This window comes from Saccostrea echinata, unplaced genomic scaffold (assembly GCF_033153115.1).
Source record: "Saccostrea echinata isolate AGI-Se365-2 ecotype Australia unplaced genomic scaffold, CSIRO_AGI_Sech_v1 ptg000064l, whole genome shotgun sequence".
NCBI lineage: Eukaryota > Metazoa > Mollusca > Bivalvia > Ostreida > Ostreidae > Saccostrea > Saccostrea echinata.
This window is the reverse complement of record NW_026889813.1, coordinates 5,891,586-5,909,121: the sequence shown is the minus strand read 5'-3', so window position 1 is coordinate 5,909,121 and position 17,536 is coordinate 5,891,586. Positions and strand designations below refer to the sequence as shown.

At 34.1% G+C, this 17,536-nt stretch overlaps 1 protein-coding gene across 1 annotated transcript in view; it reads right to left on the bottom strand.

The window, feature by feature from the left end:
- The window catches only part of LOC133175922 (ankyrin repeat and sterile alpha motif domain-containing protein 1B-like), an 85,930-nt gene that overhangs the window by 45,065 nt on the left and 23,329 nt on the right, over positions 1–17,536 (bottom strand). The window contains exons 11-13 of the mRNA XM_061311061.1: positions 15,917–17,477; positions 15,484–15,644; positions 11,411–11,627 (exon numbers count right to left, since the gene is read on the bottom strand). Of these exons, the coding sequence (XP_061167045.1) occupies positions 11,411–11,627; positions 15,484–15,644; positions 15,917–17,477 (1,939 nt within the window). The remainder of the gene's footprint in view (positions 1–11,410; positions 11,628–15,483; positions 15,645–15,916; positions 17,478–17,536) is intronic.

Sequence of the window (17,536 nt, the reverse complement as noted above, 5' to 3'; positions counted from 1 at the left end):
TAATAGAAGGAAATTTTTTCTCTCACAAAGTGTTCCAAATTTTTACAAATCAAGTGGTGCTTTTGATAATTATACACACATATAGTACAGTGTGTCAAGGTCTTACTATATAGCACACATAAAATGAATGACACTAATAAGTTTTCACTTTCAAAAAACCTTAAGAGAATAAAGCAAGATATATTAAAAGTATCATTCTATCTTTGAGAAAAAGAATGAATTAAGTTAGATAATCTTAACAATCAATCAACTTAAATTTCAACAAGCAGCACTTAAGCATAAAATCTAATTAAAATTTCATTTACACTGAAAAAGTTCACAGGAATACATGTATACTCATAACAAAATTGTGCACAATTAGTAAAATATTTTTTCTTCTGTAAAATAGTAAAATAATTAAAACTGCACAAATGTGAATATGATGTTGCAAGGTAATTGAAAATTTTACATGTATAAAAAATATCAATATAAAACAACCTTTCAAGCTATACACGTACAACATCTATCAACTTTGTCTTATCATACCAAGTATAATAATAATGTTTTCAGCAGACCCTGTACAGAACAGGCCTAGAGTTGTCTATCAATTAACAGTTAAATTCCCTCTGTCCAAGCATGAAATAAAACCACAGATCTCCCACCTTCACCTGCAGGCCTTAATTAACTTCTCGCACAGAACGGCAATTCTTCCTAGAGTAACTCTAATCCTCTTTTGTTCAGTTCTCATTTCTTTGAGCAAAGAGCTATTCTCTGAAATAGTTGATGATATATTCCTGTGTTTCCACCTGCTCAACAAGGTCTGTCAATGTATCGACTACCTGGACAAACTAAGACATTGTCTTCCAAAGACATACCCCGCTGTTTTCTATAATATACATGCATGTTCAAAGCAATGTTCTTATATGCCTCTTTACTCTGTATATTTACAATGAAAAGAATTAATGACAAAATTAATATGAAGTAATTAACAATAAACACAATTACATGAAGTGACATTATAACAAACAATATTTTCAATACAATGTTATACTACCTGTGCATGCAGTTCCTGGAGATGATCTGCTTTATGCGATATATTTTGATTTTCCTAATGAGGGATCTATCAAAATACAGTTGGGGAATTTTTACTTGTAAAACGAAGAGTTTTTTTAGTTCACAGAGAAGATTTTTAAATTTTTCAAGTAAATTGTACTATGTACATCCCATGTTAAAACACTTGCAAATTGTCCTTCATAAAAACCACACACTTTTTTTTACGATTTCACTACCAGGATATGTATCTTGTCACAGCCCTTCCTACAAGTCATATAGCTTTGTCTGGTGAATTATCAGTGCTGACCACAATGTCTATAAAACTTTTTTTTTATTTTAATCCTCCCTAAATCCCTCACAATTTTACAAATCACCATACAACACAGTCAATCAGGTACTGGACCAGTCAATATAATCACAAGGACCCCCTTGTCACTAAAAGCTGACACAATCAATTTAAGTTAATCTGGCTCAAGTACTTAGGATTCAGAGATACTTTATAAGAAAAGAAATTTTAAAGTCCTTATTTCCATATATCTAAGCCTTGATTCCTTTTATACTTAAAAATTATATGGCAAAATAACACGACTGTTTGTGATATAAATACAAGGGGATATGAAGATATACTCTTAGTGCATGGATAAAAAATCCCAATATTCACTTCTTAAAAAAAAAAAAAGAAAACTCGGTCATTTTCAAAGCTAAAAATAAACCAATACACATGTACAGTACATAACATTGATGCAACAAAGCAAATCTGCCTTAGGGTCAGTCAGTACACCTTTACAATATGGAAACATGATGCAACAAAAAACCTTTACTCAAGTTGCAGTAAATATTTCTAGACTATTGAGTGAACATCTGCGACAAAAACTACCCTGCTCTAGTTCAGAATTTAAAATTACCTTGTACAGAAAATACATAGCAATTGAACTAAAATACATTGAGGATATTCTATGTTTTGTAGATGAATACGGAATTTATTTCACGAGTGGGACATGATTTTTTGTATATTTTCACGAGTGCGAAGCACAAGTGAAAATATCAAAAAATCCTGTCTCATGAGTGAAATAAATTCCATATTCATCTACAAAACATTGAATTTTCTGTTTATTACATTTTTTTTAATTTTCCCTTTGCCTCTGTCTTTTCTATAGGCTTGACATCATTGTTGAGCTGTTGAGAAATCATAGCTTAGCAGTTGTGTGATTGAAAACATTACATAGCATGGATTTTAGCAACATATTTGGGATGAAATTTGCAATTTTAGCACTATCAAGATGGTTAATTACTATCTCTTATCTTATGACAGGCCAGAAATTATTTTTTACTTTCTTTGATATCCTTTCACACTGTGAGAGAATATCATTTTGGTATCCTTTCATACTATGAGAGAATATCACTTTTATTCAATATATAAATCACAGTACTTCACTGTTGAAAATGTAAATAAATAAAGTTGTATTTATAATTTAAAGCAGTAATCAATGTTGTGTTCTGACATGTAATGAGTGAGGTTATAAGGAAATACTGTCCACTTTGTGGTTAGTTCATACTACCATTTGTCACAGATTTAGTCAGAATAGGCACTATTAAATTTAATTTGGATTAGCTTACATGTATCAGTAATATACTTGTTGACAATCTTATTAATAATGTGACCTTGAACTTTGGCCTACAATGATGATCCTTCAAGATGTCATTGAATCAATAGCTAAGTACGACGGGCATTTCAAAAGTTCTGGCAACTGGTGTGCGGTAAATTAATGAGCATCATTGTCATAAATTAAATTATATCAATCCCTCAAAATAGTCTCCGTTGACCTGGAAACACTTTTTCAGTCTTGAAATCCACGTGGAAAATGCTGCCTCTAGTCCTCTTTCGGTATACGTTTCATACACTGGAATACAGCACTTCCGACTGCATGACAACTTTCAAATCGCTGTCCTCGGAGGGCTTCTTTGATAACGGCATTCAACCAAAAATCGCATGGAGCTAGGTCAGGACTGTAGGAGTGGATGTGGTAAAACGGCAATACCATTTTCCTTTAAATATTTGGTTACTACCTCTGATCTATGGGCAGGTGCTTTGTCATGGAGGAGCTTTATTCCTCTAGTACTGGTTGTTGGTCGGGTCGTTTTACAGTGCTCTACAACCTGAGACAAGACATTCTCTGCATAAAATTGACCAGTAACACTGCTGTGTTCTGAAACCAGAACTTGAGCAACAGGGCCTTTAGAATCAAAAAATAAGGTGTACATTACTCTCCGGACAGACCGGTTTCTGCGTGCAATTTGAGGCCTTGTATCATTTTCACCGATCCAAACTTTATTATTGAGCTTAGTTCCAGGTTCAAAAAAATATATCTATGTTTCATCACCAGTTACAATCTCATTTATTTGCCTTTGGTCACAATCTTCATAAATTGTTCGTAACTGTGAAGCCATTTCTACCCGGATGCGCTTTTGCTCTTCCGAGAGAAGATGCGGCACCCATCTAGCACAGACTTTCCTAAGCTTTAAGTTTTCCTTTAAAATACGAAAAACTGCTGACGAATTAATGTTAGTTAAGTCTGCTATTTCCTCAACTGTATATCTAGCATCATCAGCTATCGTATTTTGAACAGCGACAATTTCTTTTTCGCCATATGCACAAACTGGACGCCCCGAACGGGGGTCATCTTGAATTGATTTTCTACCCTCTTTAAATTGAACTACCAATCTTGCTATTGCTCGATATGAAAGAGCATGCTCTCTATATACTACATCTAAATCGGCTTTTATTTCTGTTGCCGTAAAGCCAAGCAATGAGCGAATTTTGCAATACGCTCTTTGCTCAACAAAAAAATTGTTCTCCTTATCAGTCATTTTTATGCCCAGTATACAGAGTATACCTAATTATGACATCATTTTAGCAGACCTATACGTCATTTTGAATGTAAAATGACATCACTACTAATGCATATTTGCCTAAGCTTTACAGTGGTATCAGAGTCATTTTAATCTGTAGCATAGTTAAAATTTTATATACCAGTTGCCAGAAATTTTGAAATGCCCCTTGTAACTGATTCAATATGCTTCCATACCATATTGATTCACACTAAAGAGTTGATATAGTAAAACTACTTCATAATCCTTTTAAAACTGGAAAGTGACAAGTTCACATTTGAATGAGTCGCAAGTTTCATCCTAGAATTGCACTAAATAATTTGACATTGTGAATGTCAGACTGTTGTGATTGGAAGGCTAAATTATGTCTATTACAGCTAAAGCTGCATGTATATATCATAATTTCTAAACTGTTTCACAAATTAGCTCTTTTATACATCATCAAATACAATATTTCCTCCTTTGTGCTAAACAGTGTACAGTAAAACATGCTTATAATGAACTTACAGCAAATGGATTTTCATTCCCCTTAGCTTTAAAATGTATTGCAAACTTAACAGATATAATGAACTACTTTCAAAGCAAAATTGTTCATGTATGTACATATAATAATATCAAAATTTTCATCAATGAAGTCCAATGTCAAAAACTATATTATTTGTAATATTTGAGAGGTAACAAATGGTGCTGATATTAACACGTTAAATGACAGGTGCTTGAATATCATCTATTGAGACTCACAGTACTTCAAAATATGAAAAAAGGATCGACCTCCTCATTATAAGAACTAAGCTCTTCAGATTTTTTTTTGTAGTACCAGAAATTATGAAATTCCTTACCATGTGCAAATACTTAGTAATATACACATTATCGTATAAACATGTAGTGCTAAATAAGATTTGGATAATGTGACAATTGTACCAGTACTCAATTCTAATGCAAATTAGCCCATCATTTTAAATAGCATTAACTATGATCAAGAAATTATTCCTTGGAAATAAAATCAGAAATAAATATTAACCCTTACCTTTTTATCTATAGCCCTCTACTATTACTTCAATACACCATATGCATTCAATTCCACAAGTTAACGAATCTGATACATACAAACTTTATACTTTCAATTCCTGGTCTTTAAAAGGTTTTATTTTCATGGCTTTTCAAAGCACAGTTGTGTTGTAACTGAATGAGCTCTATTCAGTGGGACTTTATATCCCAGTCAAAACATTGGTGGCATTGATTCCTTACAAATATCAATTAAGTGCCCAACTGTTTACATTTACAAGTTTTTTAAAAACTCTTCACAGAGCATTAATCCCCTAATTGGATTAGAGCAGATAATCTCTCAGCTTGACACCTGTCTATTACAAACTGATCCTTATCATTTTGACTGCCTATGATTATTATAGTGTATTACTCTTCATCCTAAATTCCTGTCATAAATTTTACACAAGCAAGATATTATTGGAATTCCAGCATTTTTTCAAGATGCCCTCAAAATATTTTTTGTTGCTTACATGAAATATAGACACTTACTACATTAGTTTATACATTCATAAATTCTGTAAACAATCAATTGATTTATATGATTCAATTTCCTCTGCTTAATTTGCCAGCAACCTGCAATCATATTTGATACATATCTGCCAAGTTTAACACGTCAACCACGACAACTTAAAGAATCTCTGGAATTCTTTACATCTGTTTGAATCTACATGTAATTCCAAATCAGCAAGCAAGTAAATTCCATAATTTCACATTAGAAGAGGATTTATCAGACAAATATAAATTTTGAAAAATTTTGCAAACCTGGAAAAGCACTGTAACAGCTAGGCTTAAGTATGATGTACATACAACTCCTCTAAAACAATCAAGAATCAGATGAACCTTCAATAAAATTCACAATAATAACTTTTTCGAAAATTTCTGAAAAGAAGTCCAACACCATGGGACACTTTGTACAAACTGTGTCAGCTAGTCTATAATAATAACCAATCAATACATACTGTCAATTTCTATGACATAGCATTGACTTATTTAGGTAGGACACATAATAAAGGTGCTAGCTGGCCTCCTTCTGTCACAAGATTACCACAGTTTATCTCAGAAAGGTCAATAAATAAGTATCTTAAGAAGGCAATGATGATAAAACAAAGGAACCTCGGGTGGATTTAATCAGGGGCCTCCAGCACCTCACGTACATCAAGTCGATACAGTCAGAGAGAATTGTGGGTCAAAGTGGGAGGATATAAAGTATGCATATATGGAAGAGAAAAGATTGAAGAAATTCTGGACATGAAATTTATCAATAAGTACATGTAATAATTCATCTCCAAGATGAATCATTAATTTGAGATTTCTTCTTTATTTCACTCCAATTTTAAAGAACAAATATTTTGAAATTTACAGCTGTTTACAGCAGATTGGTGGCTTTTTTCTTTAGATTTTATCAACTACCTAATATACACTTCATTACAGATATCCTTTCTTTGAATGAAAGAACCACCAAGTTTCCAAACTGATAAAATACACTTTTCTCAGTGAACCAAGGACTATAACAAAAGACCTCTGCCCCTATAACACTACTGGAACATCTGCACAATAATTCAATTAGTTTTGTTTCCAAACACCTTCTATAAAGAAGGATGTTACAATAATGTTGACAAGAAAAAAACCAAGCACTTTATCTTGACTAGATGCAGGTTTTCTATTTTCTGCCTAATTTCTCCCCATTTCTGTTCATTAAATGGGGTTTTCCTTATCTCTGGGGCAATTGTTTTATAAGGCCTCCCCATTTAACAGGCAACATCTGTAGCTGATTACATAACTCATGCTAAGCTTTAATGAAATGCATAAGCATACTTGGTCACAACAACTTATTTAACAATGATCAAGTTTTAATGAAAATGGGGATAAACTAAGCTCAAATACATAATCAATTTGGCAGTAACTTTGGTAATCATGCAAAAAATTGGGCTTTTTTTCAAATTTTTCACGACTTACAGGAAATTGAGAAGTGTCAGACTTGAGTCAATAATTGGTCATTTGAGCCAATTTAACGACTTTGATTTTGATGATGAAATCAAAAATATTTGTAGTGTGTTTGGTGCCTTAAAATGTTGCTACCCTTTAGGAGAACACGATGTTCTGAATAAGATGTTTGTCATGAATCGATTTGTCTTTTATATGTTACATTAACTATTCTAAAGCATTCAAAAATTCAAGCTTCAAAAATTTAAAAAAAAATTAAAAGAAAGGAGTACTAGTAACAAAATTTACGTTAACTCTGCATGTACTTGCATAACAATTATTACAATAATTAGTTTAATAAAAATTGCGGAAATACAACACTTAATTTTTACAGGCAGGTATATTACTACATATAAGGATATAAGGATGACTAGTTTTGCCTATAAAGGTCCTAAGAAAAAGGATTGGTTATATCCAGTAAAAAAGATAAACAGCTTGAAGTTAATTGTGATGCAAGAAAAGAATGCATTAAACAATATTGATGTCTCTTTGTGAATTTGTTTTACCCCTCCTAAGCGGATGGCAAACATGGCCTGGACCGAGGAAACACTATAATTAATTGCTAAATCTTGGGTAATATCTCATATATATTGATCTATTCTCGAAAGAAAAATGAATCATATTGCTTTTTTCCCCATAAATTTGGTAAAATCCTCCAAAATCAATCAACATATCTCTTGATAAAGTTGAGGGAAATTGCCAATCTCCAAGTAATATTCATCATACTGCCATATTAGGTAGCATCATGCCGTATGATTGATACTCATTGACTGTTCAATAAAAAGATAATTCAATTTTTCTGAGCCAGTAAAAAATGACTCTGTCAATATATGGTGATCTTCAAAATAAATGTACTTGTAGCACTATGCTTTAATTGATCGAGTGAAATCTCATAAGTAATGGTACGTTTAAAAATTTAATTTGATCAATCCAGTCAAAGGAAAATTCGTAAAAGGAGATCATAAGTAAAGTAACTTCATCAACTGAAAACTTTCAGACTGTCAACATTACGGGGTCATAAACCTGCCATGAATTCAGCTACTTACAGCAGCTAATCAAGTCTCTCAGCAACAAGGGAGACAACTCTACATGAGGAGGAGAGTTGCCTTTCCGTAGAAGAACCATCCCCAATCCCCCTTCCCAACAAAAAAATTATTAAAATAAAGATGTCTGGTCTTTCAGGTTGGCTGTAATTAGGGGGTTTAAAACATAGGTAATCAAAGATTACGAAGCTCACCTCGACGGATGTTATCTAAAAGTAAGGCAAATTTCACATCATATTTTTTTTCTAGTTAGGGAACATCCCAAGATCAATATCCTTGCAAGTTTGGTTTAAGTAGGACTTGTAGTTACTTGGAAATAGACCTGCTCAAAAAACTTTTAACCTATTTAGTAATCAAGAAAATTTTGGTCAGTTCTAACATCCAAAGAAAGTCTGGAAGTTTTCATCCTTAGATGCACCATCTATGCAAGTTTAATCATAACAGGCCATAATATTATATAGCTACACCAAAAAAATTACCCTGGTCACTCATCTGGATAATGTAGGTCAGATTCAGAATCCAAAGCAAGTCTGGTAGTGTCCATCCCTAGATACATCATCCATGCTAATTTGGTTAAGATATGGCTAAAATTCACTCATGTAGAAAATCTAGGTCAGATCCAGCATCTGAAGCAGGTTGGTTAGTGTCCATCCCTAGATGCATCATCCATGAAAGTTTGGTCAAGGTAGGGCTTATAGTTACTTGGGAACTCGACTGCTCCAAAATCTAAACCTTGTCTCACATGTGGAAAATCTAGCTCAGATTCAGCATCCGAAGCAAGTGTGGTAGTGACCATCCTTTGGATGCATCATCCATGCAAGTTTGGTCAAGGTAGGGCTTATACTTACCTGAGAACGGACCTGCACCTAAAACTTTAACCTGGTCACTCATCTGGAAAATCTAGGTCAGATCCAGCATCCGAAGTAAGTGTGGTAGTGTCCATCCCTAGATGCATCATCCATGCAGGATTGATCAAGGTAGGGCTTATAGTTACTTGGGAATGGACTTGCTTCTAAAACTTTAACCTGGTCACTCATCTGGAAAATCTAGGTCAAATCCAGCATCCGAAGCAAGTGTGATAGTGTCCATCCCTAGATGCATCATCCGTGCAAGTTTGATCAAGGTAGGGCTTATAGTTACTTGGGAATGGACCTGCTCCTAAAACTTTAACCTGGTCACTCATCTGGAAAATCTAGGTCAGATCCAGCATCCGAAGCAAGTGTGGTAGTGTCCATCCCTAGATGCATCATCCATGCAAGATTGATCAAGGTAGGGCTTATAGTTACTTGGGAATGGACCTGCTCCTAAAACTTTAACCTGGTCACTCATCTGGAAAATCTAGGTCAAATCCAGCATCCGAAGCAAGTGTGATAGTGTCCATCCCTAGATGCATCATCCGTGCAAGTTTGGTCAAGGTAGGGCTTATAGTTACTTGGGAATGGACCTGCTCCTAAAACTTCAACCTGGTCACTCATCTGGAAAATCTAGGTCAAATCCAGCATCCGAAGCAAGTGTGGTAGTGTCCATCCTTTGGATGCATCATCCATGCAAGTTTGGTCAAGGTAGGGCTTATACTTACCAGAGAACGGACCTGCACCAAAAACTTTAACCTGGTCACTCATTTGAAAAATCTAGGTCAGATCCAGCATCCGAAGCAAATGTGGTAGTGTCCATCCCTAGATGCATCATCCATATAAGTTTTGTCCAGGTAGGGCTTATAGTTACTTGGGAATGGACCTGCACCTAAAACTTTAACCTGGTCACTCATTTGAAAAATCTTGGTCAGATCCAGCATCTGAAACAAGTGTGGTAGTGTCCATCCCTAGATGCATCATCCATGCAAGTTTGGTCAAGGTAGGTCTTATAGTTACTTGGGAATGGACCTGCTCCAAAAACTTTAACCTGGTCACTCATCTGGAAAATCTAGGTCAGATCCAGCATCCAAAGCAAGTGTGGTAGTGTCCATCCCTAGATGCATCATCCATGCAAGTTTGGTCCAGGTTGGGCTAATAGTTACTTGGGAATGGGACTTGCTCCTAAAACTTTCACCGGGATGCCGACGCTAACGCTGACACTGACGCCGGGGGTATAGCATAAGCTCATCTCGACTTTGTCGAGGTGAGCTAAAAAACAAGTGAACTAAAAGAAAAGAATTTAAACAACATCAGTAGTCAAATAGCCTTTACAGAGCTATAGAATTATGACACTTTAAAAAAATGAAACTTTGGTTTTTTTGTTGTCCAGTAGCAGGCTACCTTATAAATTTTAGGCCACACACAAACAAATGTACTAGTAGCACTTAAAGATATTATTCAGTTAATTAAAAGAAAAAAAATACATGTAAAAAGTTTGATCATTTTCAAAAAAAATCTGAAATATATTAAAGGGGGAAAAATGCTAATTTATACAAAAGCAAAAAAAAAAGATAATTCCAAGAATCTGATTTTTGGGGGAAAAAAAGCTTTTATCACAATGACAACAACTATTCAATATATACAAACACTTAAATTCTGTATGTAAAGGTATACAACTATGACATGGTTGGGTGCTGAGGATAACTTACAGTTAGCAGGGTCCTGGATGAGACAGCTTGCTAAAGAAGCAGAGTAGTTGTCAATGGCAACACAAAACAAAATGGCTACCCATCTTAAAACAAGCAAACAAAATTTTCTGCAGAAGTCATATAAAAGGATACCTTTTACAGCATAATTAAAATAAATGGATGCTGATTAAGCTAATTTATCCAGATATTTCCCTAGCTATATCTATTTTTTTCTTTCATTATTGTTAAATGCATGTACATACAAATTTCCTGCAACTTCTCTTTAACGAAAAATTTCTTTGTGTCATATGGTTATAAACAAATGAAGAAATCAAAACAGGAATACACAAAATCATATAGTCTTGTGCTCACTATTGAGTTAAAGAAACAATATAACAGGACTTCTAATTAGGCAAATTAAAAGAACAGCTGAGTAAATTATGGCAGTCAGTTTTCAAAATGTAATTAATACAAATATTTAGTGTCAGATCTATATACTTGTTAACTGCTCATCACAGAAATATACAATCAAGGTCACTCTATATCAAGGTGGCTCCCTCAGAAAAAAAAATAGATTTACACACAGTTCGCTCTATAAACTTAGATGATTTTATAATTTCAACATATATAACATATCTTTGAGTCTCAAATTAAGATGAAGTAGATTGTTTAGGAAATCTACCTTCACCTTGAATGTGGTCAATGTTTTATCTCCATGTGTCACAAACTTACAGAGTTAATTTGAGGTACTTGTAAATTCTCAATATTTATATTATATAAGTATTACCCAACCAAAGGCACTGGAATTCCATGAGATATATTTTAGGTGTGCAATTAACATAAAAAAGGATAATTTACTCTTTAAAGTACTGACCAGCAAATGGACCCAGTTTGTCGTCTGTGACAATGTCATCCATACTACTGCTACTTCCTCTAGTGGAGGCTCTTCTCATCACCACTGGCTCCTCAGCTTCGTCTGCTGCCTTGGCAACAGGAACTTTGGAATTCTGGGTATCAGCAGAGTGGCCTTGACTCTCAGTCAACATATTTGCCTCTGTAATGGTTTCCATGTCTTTAGAAGACCTCTTGTTCTACAATATTACATGTGTATACATTAAATTTTAACACAGTGGTACAAGCAGTGTCAAAAACCCTCCTCTTGAAATAGTTTACTTCTTAATCAACCCTCAGGAAGTGGGTCATAAAGGCAAATAAAGACAAAAGGGAAGACACTTATTATAAAAGCTTTTGTGACCATCAAGATTGGCAAGAGGAAAAAAAAACAGAAATGTCCTTTAATACATTTGGTCATTTTACCTGTCAGCTGTTTACAAAATGCTGATTTACTTCCTGATTTTGTTGTGTAACCTATATACATATTTATCTCTTTAAAACACTTATCTCATACCTACCTTATTCATAACAGCTAGTATTTTAAATTCATCAAGTAAAGTTAATGTTTTAATAATTAATGCACTCATTTATGAACTATTAAGTGTTAATACTGAAATAATATGTATGTATGTTATATATCATCATAAATTAGCATATTAACATGTAAAAGATTTAATTATAATTAAATTATATATACAAAAACCTTGCAGTTCTTCCTTCATCCCCAAAAACTTTCATCTCCACAAAATTTTACACAGTCACAAGTTTAATTACTGTTATTCAATAGCAAATGAAACTAGCTGAAATGACATTGATATTTGTAAAGGGCAATAACTCTAATATCCAACATTATTTAACAAATACACGGGTTTAGTATCATTAATTTATAAATTAGAAACTGCATTACACAGTTATATGTAACATTACACATATCAGATATATAAATCATAATTTTGACAATGTTGACCAAAACTTAAATTGATATACTATATATGTTTTCTTGGCATGCTTCTAAAAATTTACAAACTACAAGGCATTCTAAACAGAACAAAACACCAAAGGACATGCATTTGGCATTAATACTGAGGCTACTTTAATTTACTTAAGTCCCATAATATCAACAAGTGTAAGTGGGTAATGGCTCCCACATACTCGTCCCAAGTCAACTTAAACCCACCCTGGATTAGGGAAACAAGTGCTATTTCACATCATTTACTAGACATTTCAATGTTAACATATAGTTTTGTATAGTAGTTTTGTGTAATAATTTTGTACAATAGTATGCAATATAAAGATAATACATGTATTCACATTCAGTGTTGTGTAAGGGGAGGTAATACATACAATACAGTGTACAGAGTAGGTGTAAGAAGCAATGTTCTCAGATATAATATATACCAGTACATGTGTTAGTAGCCTTTTAGTTAATGGATGGCCTTACCCATCTTCTTGGCTATTAAGGGTAGATACAGTGCATTACAATAAATGACTAAAAGATGAAAATGAAATGAACAAAAAATTCAGCTCTTGATGTAATAGCCAGAATGCAAGATAAGCACAATATATTCAAATACAGAGGCATTAAACAAGGAACTATTTTAAGACAGCTATAGAAGCGGACTTTGAAAATCTTTCATCAATTCAAAAGTAAGGGTCAACAATCAATATGGAATTTTTAATATGTGGCATCTTATTTTGGCGAGATAGTAATATTAATTTGTATTTATACAATATTTTCATGAGTTCTGGTGATTGTTCCACGTACATTATCCTTAAAAATTTTTGCGAGCAGTAAAAATCGGGATATTCGAGCAGTATAAGCCCATGGGCGCTTGGTTTCAGGAGGGTGTATTTTCTGTATTATGTGTTTTTCTGGGTGTGTCTGAATATACTCATTAAAATAAAAAGAAAAGTTTGCTGAAATAAGCACATTTTAAAAATATCACGAGTGTCGGGTGAGATCTAGCTTCAAAAATGATTAAAAACGCCCTTCAATCGTCTGCCGATTTGAACTTGCCATATAAAATATGCATTATGTGAAACTAAAAGCAATGAAAGTGAAGATTTCTACTATGTAAAATGTAGAGGCATCTCAGAATTACAGGAAAAGTCTAGAGAGAACAAGTTTGGTGCGGTTTCTGACCTCTCTAGACTTTCAGTGTAATTCAGGGATGCCTCTACATTTTACATATTCAGAAATAGTCACTTTCATTCCTTTTAGTTTCAGTGCTAGGTATCAAGGACGTTTTGGGTTTACTGCATGTTTTATACAGCAAGTTCAAATCAGCAGATGATTGAAGGGCGTTATTCAATAATTTTTGAAGCTAGATCTCACTCGACACCAGTAGAAAAAGTGTAGATATATTAACAGATTAAAATCAAGTTTGAACCGAGGCATCCCCTGAAATCCAAGTTGGCAATTGTCATACCTTCACTTTTTTTATATATAGTAATATACAGTAATATATATTTTTAATTTTTATTTTAATGAGTTTATTCAGATAGACCCAGAAAAACACAATACACAAAATACACCCTTCCGAAACCAAGCATCTATGATTGTGTCATGCAGGGAATTTTTTCTTAACACAGCGATGACTGTTTACAATAGGACAAATAAGAAAATTTCTTAAAAGTTTTTAGGTTATTTATTTGAAAAACTGAATTTTGGGTTTAACAGTTACTTTATTTTACCAACACGACCAATCGGTCTAGTTCTCGTATATTTTACATGACCGAACCAATCAATTACTAGACTGGGTCGGTCGGACAGGCCTTAGTGTAAAACCCTGCTGGGTTTATACAGATATGATCACTCACATTCTAACATCAACTGTTACAGTAGGTTAAATCATCAATTCTCTAGGTCAAAATCTAACATGGTAATCAAAACATCAAAGATTTGGAAGTTGACATCTGGAACAGTCAACATCAGGGTTAACTATGTTTCATTTTCCAAATAAAATGTCAAAGGTCATGGTCAATCCCTCATCATGACTGACCTAACTGAGCAATCACATGATATTCAGAATAGGTGACCCACAATAGAGTTTCTAAGTACATGTATTTCATTTATCTACTCAAAAACAATGGTGAACCTGAACACTACTGGTGGGATTAAAACCATCTTACTCTAAATCCCATACATGTATGTATGAAGTTTAGAGATAATAGATGTCATTCATAACAGAGGCAAACTACTGGTAGTTTTATTTACCAGGCAACCACAGTGATAATTCACATTGACTGACCTCTATGTGAAGTCAGGTGTTATTCAGAAAAGGTCAAATACAGGAGAGCTAAACGAATTGGCTAAACAAAACTGTTGAAGAAGATAGATGGACATACATCATGGACATACATCAGTCAATTTATACAGAAGTTGTTAATCCCTCCTAAAACTTGTAGTGCCAAGCAGATTTACCAATGCATGAAAAGTCTAAAATGATTTTCGGATGAAAAACAAGGTTACAGCTATTCTGTTCAGTACATTAAAGCATCTACTGCATATGTGAGCACAATGAAATAAATGCTGCATTATACATGTATTTGATGTTCTACATTATTATTTATGTCTAAAGCTAGATTAACTAAGGAACACAATTATAATTCATCTTTAAAGATGAAGATAAAGTATCTTTGACCCCCTAGAAAAGTTTGTGCTTTAGAAGAAATATGATAATTTCCTAAAATAGTTAAAATATTTCTATATGCTTCAAAATGATTTCCATAGGAACTGCTATATTTCTCATCCAGTCCTTTATACCCATGAAGTCTAAATGGGGAATCAATATTCACAAACCACAATATTTTAGTCTTTTGAGGGGGTACTATATTTAACAGAACCCCCACCTTTTAAATTGTTCTGTAAAAGTCTAAAGGGTGATCAAAATATGAAGACCATAATATTTTGAACCCTGGCTTTAGTATTTTATACGGGGTCTATTATTTTGCAGCAGAATTTTGAACTTGGGTTCAAAATGTCACAGGAATTAACATATAATGTGATATACATACTACATCTAAAATTATCAACCATAATCAAACACTTACATCAATAATGGCCATTTTTTCTTCAATGCCCACTAAAGCTGTGTGGGGTGAGGGGGGAGGGAAGTCAGGGGTGGGAGGTTGAGCATATCCAGTGGGGGTCAAGGGTATTCCTGTCATCCCTTTCTTCTTGCCCAATTCTAAGGACCCTGGTGGTTTCATCCCTTTAAAAATTTTACAGATACATGTATTAAATAAATACTCATAAATTTAAAATTGATTTTTTTCTGTTTGAAATTGACAAAAAAAAATCAAAATGGTTACAAGAAAAGTTTCACTTTATAAGTATCATCAATAGTTAACTTTGTAGCATACTTGATGAAGATTCTACCTATGATTGTTGATGATGAAAATCAAGCATAAAAAAAACCTTGTTTTGCATAGGTACGGTAATATACTGTACATTTACGAAATACTTTAATTTATAATGCAGTACCTTGTCCTTGTCCCTCTGTTGAATCACTAACCCCATTAGACAACCTCTCTGACTTATCCTTTGTGTGACGTAACACAGATTCAGCAAGGGTCACATATTCCCCACTGGTATTATCACAGACAGGTTCATCACAGTTATCCTGCTTTGAAGCACTAACCAATTTTTGTTTATCAGACCTCAATGAGGGCTTGGGAACAAGTGGGGGTTTAGGTCCCTTAGGGGAGACTGGTACTTTCGTTCCAGCTGGCAAATTTTTGTTGGCAGGTTTGCTACCAACAGCTGGCTTTTTAGGAATGTCTGATTTTGGTTTAGAACGACTTACTGGTTCCTCATATATCACATCCTGTTCACTGGAATCTTTTGGAATGTTACAGATTCTATCACAGTTGTTTACAGACTCAGCCTCTGAGGTTTCATTGTTTTCCTCATCAGCTTTTTTATTTGGTTCTCCTTCATTCTTTGGAATGTCACTTTTTGGTCCACTTTGAGCATTTGGAATGTTCTCAGATTTTGGCCCTGTCTGCATGAAAAGAGAGGCATCATAAGGATTTTCTTCTTCCTTTGTTACCTCCCCTGTGTTTTTGGTCTCAAAACCTTTGGAAACTGTCAATGGTATAAATCCTTTGGAATCTCTCATAGGCGTAAATCCTTGAGATTCTCTCACTTGTTCTGCAAACTTCACCTCTGACACAGAGGCACTGTTCTCATACTGAGTTCCTTCTTCTTCAGCTGTTCTTTCACTACCTCCCCTGGCTGTTACAACAGAGGCATTGTTTTCATACTGTGACCCTGCCTCCTCTTGAATTAAACCCAATGCCTTGCCAGATTTGTTGTGTCCTTCAGCATTTGAACCCCTGACCTCCATCCCCTCCTCTTGTATCCAAGCAGGACAAGGTGGAGGCAGATCATCTTTGTCCCTGAATTTAGCTATTTCTCCAGCAAACTGATAAGTATCTATCACATCTTTACGGTCCAATGACTCTCCTTTACCAACAATATTGGAGGCAATCTGGTAAGTGTCTATCACATCTTTCCGGTCCAGTGAACTTTTCCTTGTCACACCTGATGCTATTTGGTAAGTATCAATTACATCCATCCTCGCTAGAGATGAAGTTTTAGTGTGCACATCTATATCAGTTTGTTCTTTTGAATTTGGTTGTTTTACTTGTGACATAACTTCATACTCTGTTGTTGGTTCATTATCTGCAGCACTGTTATTTAAACTGACATCTAAGTTGGATTCAATAACATTTTTATCATTGTTTTCATCCAAATTCTTCACTTTTTCATCATTCAGTATTTCATCAACCTTCTTTGAATCCTTTAGATTATCACAAGGTGCAGGAACTTCTGCAGAGGAAGTGATGTCATGATCTTTTGATTTGATGGAAGGCTTAGTTAAATCACTTCCTGTATTTAAAACTTCACTGTCTGAAGCAAGTCGAGTTCTAGATGGTGGGGTATTTTCTTGCTTTTCTACACTTGATTCAGATGTATTACTTCTTTTTGGCAAAGGACTTAATGCTTTCTTTTTTCTGATAGGTTTCACTGGTCGATTGGGCTGAAATTGTATCAACAGAATCAAAATGAAAAATATTCAGTTTTCTGACATAATACGAA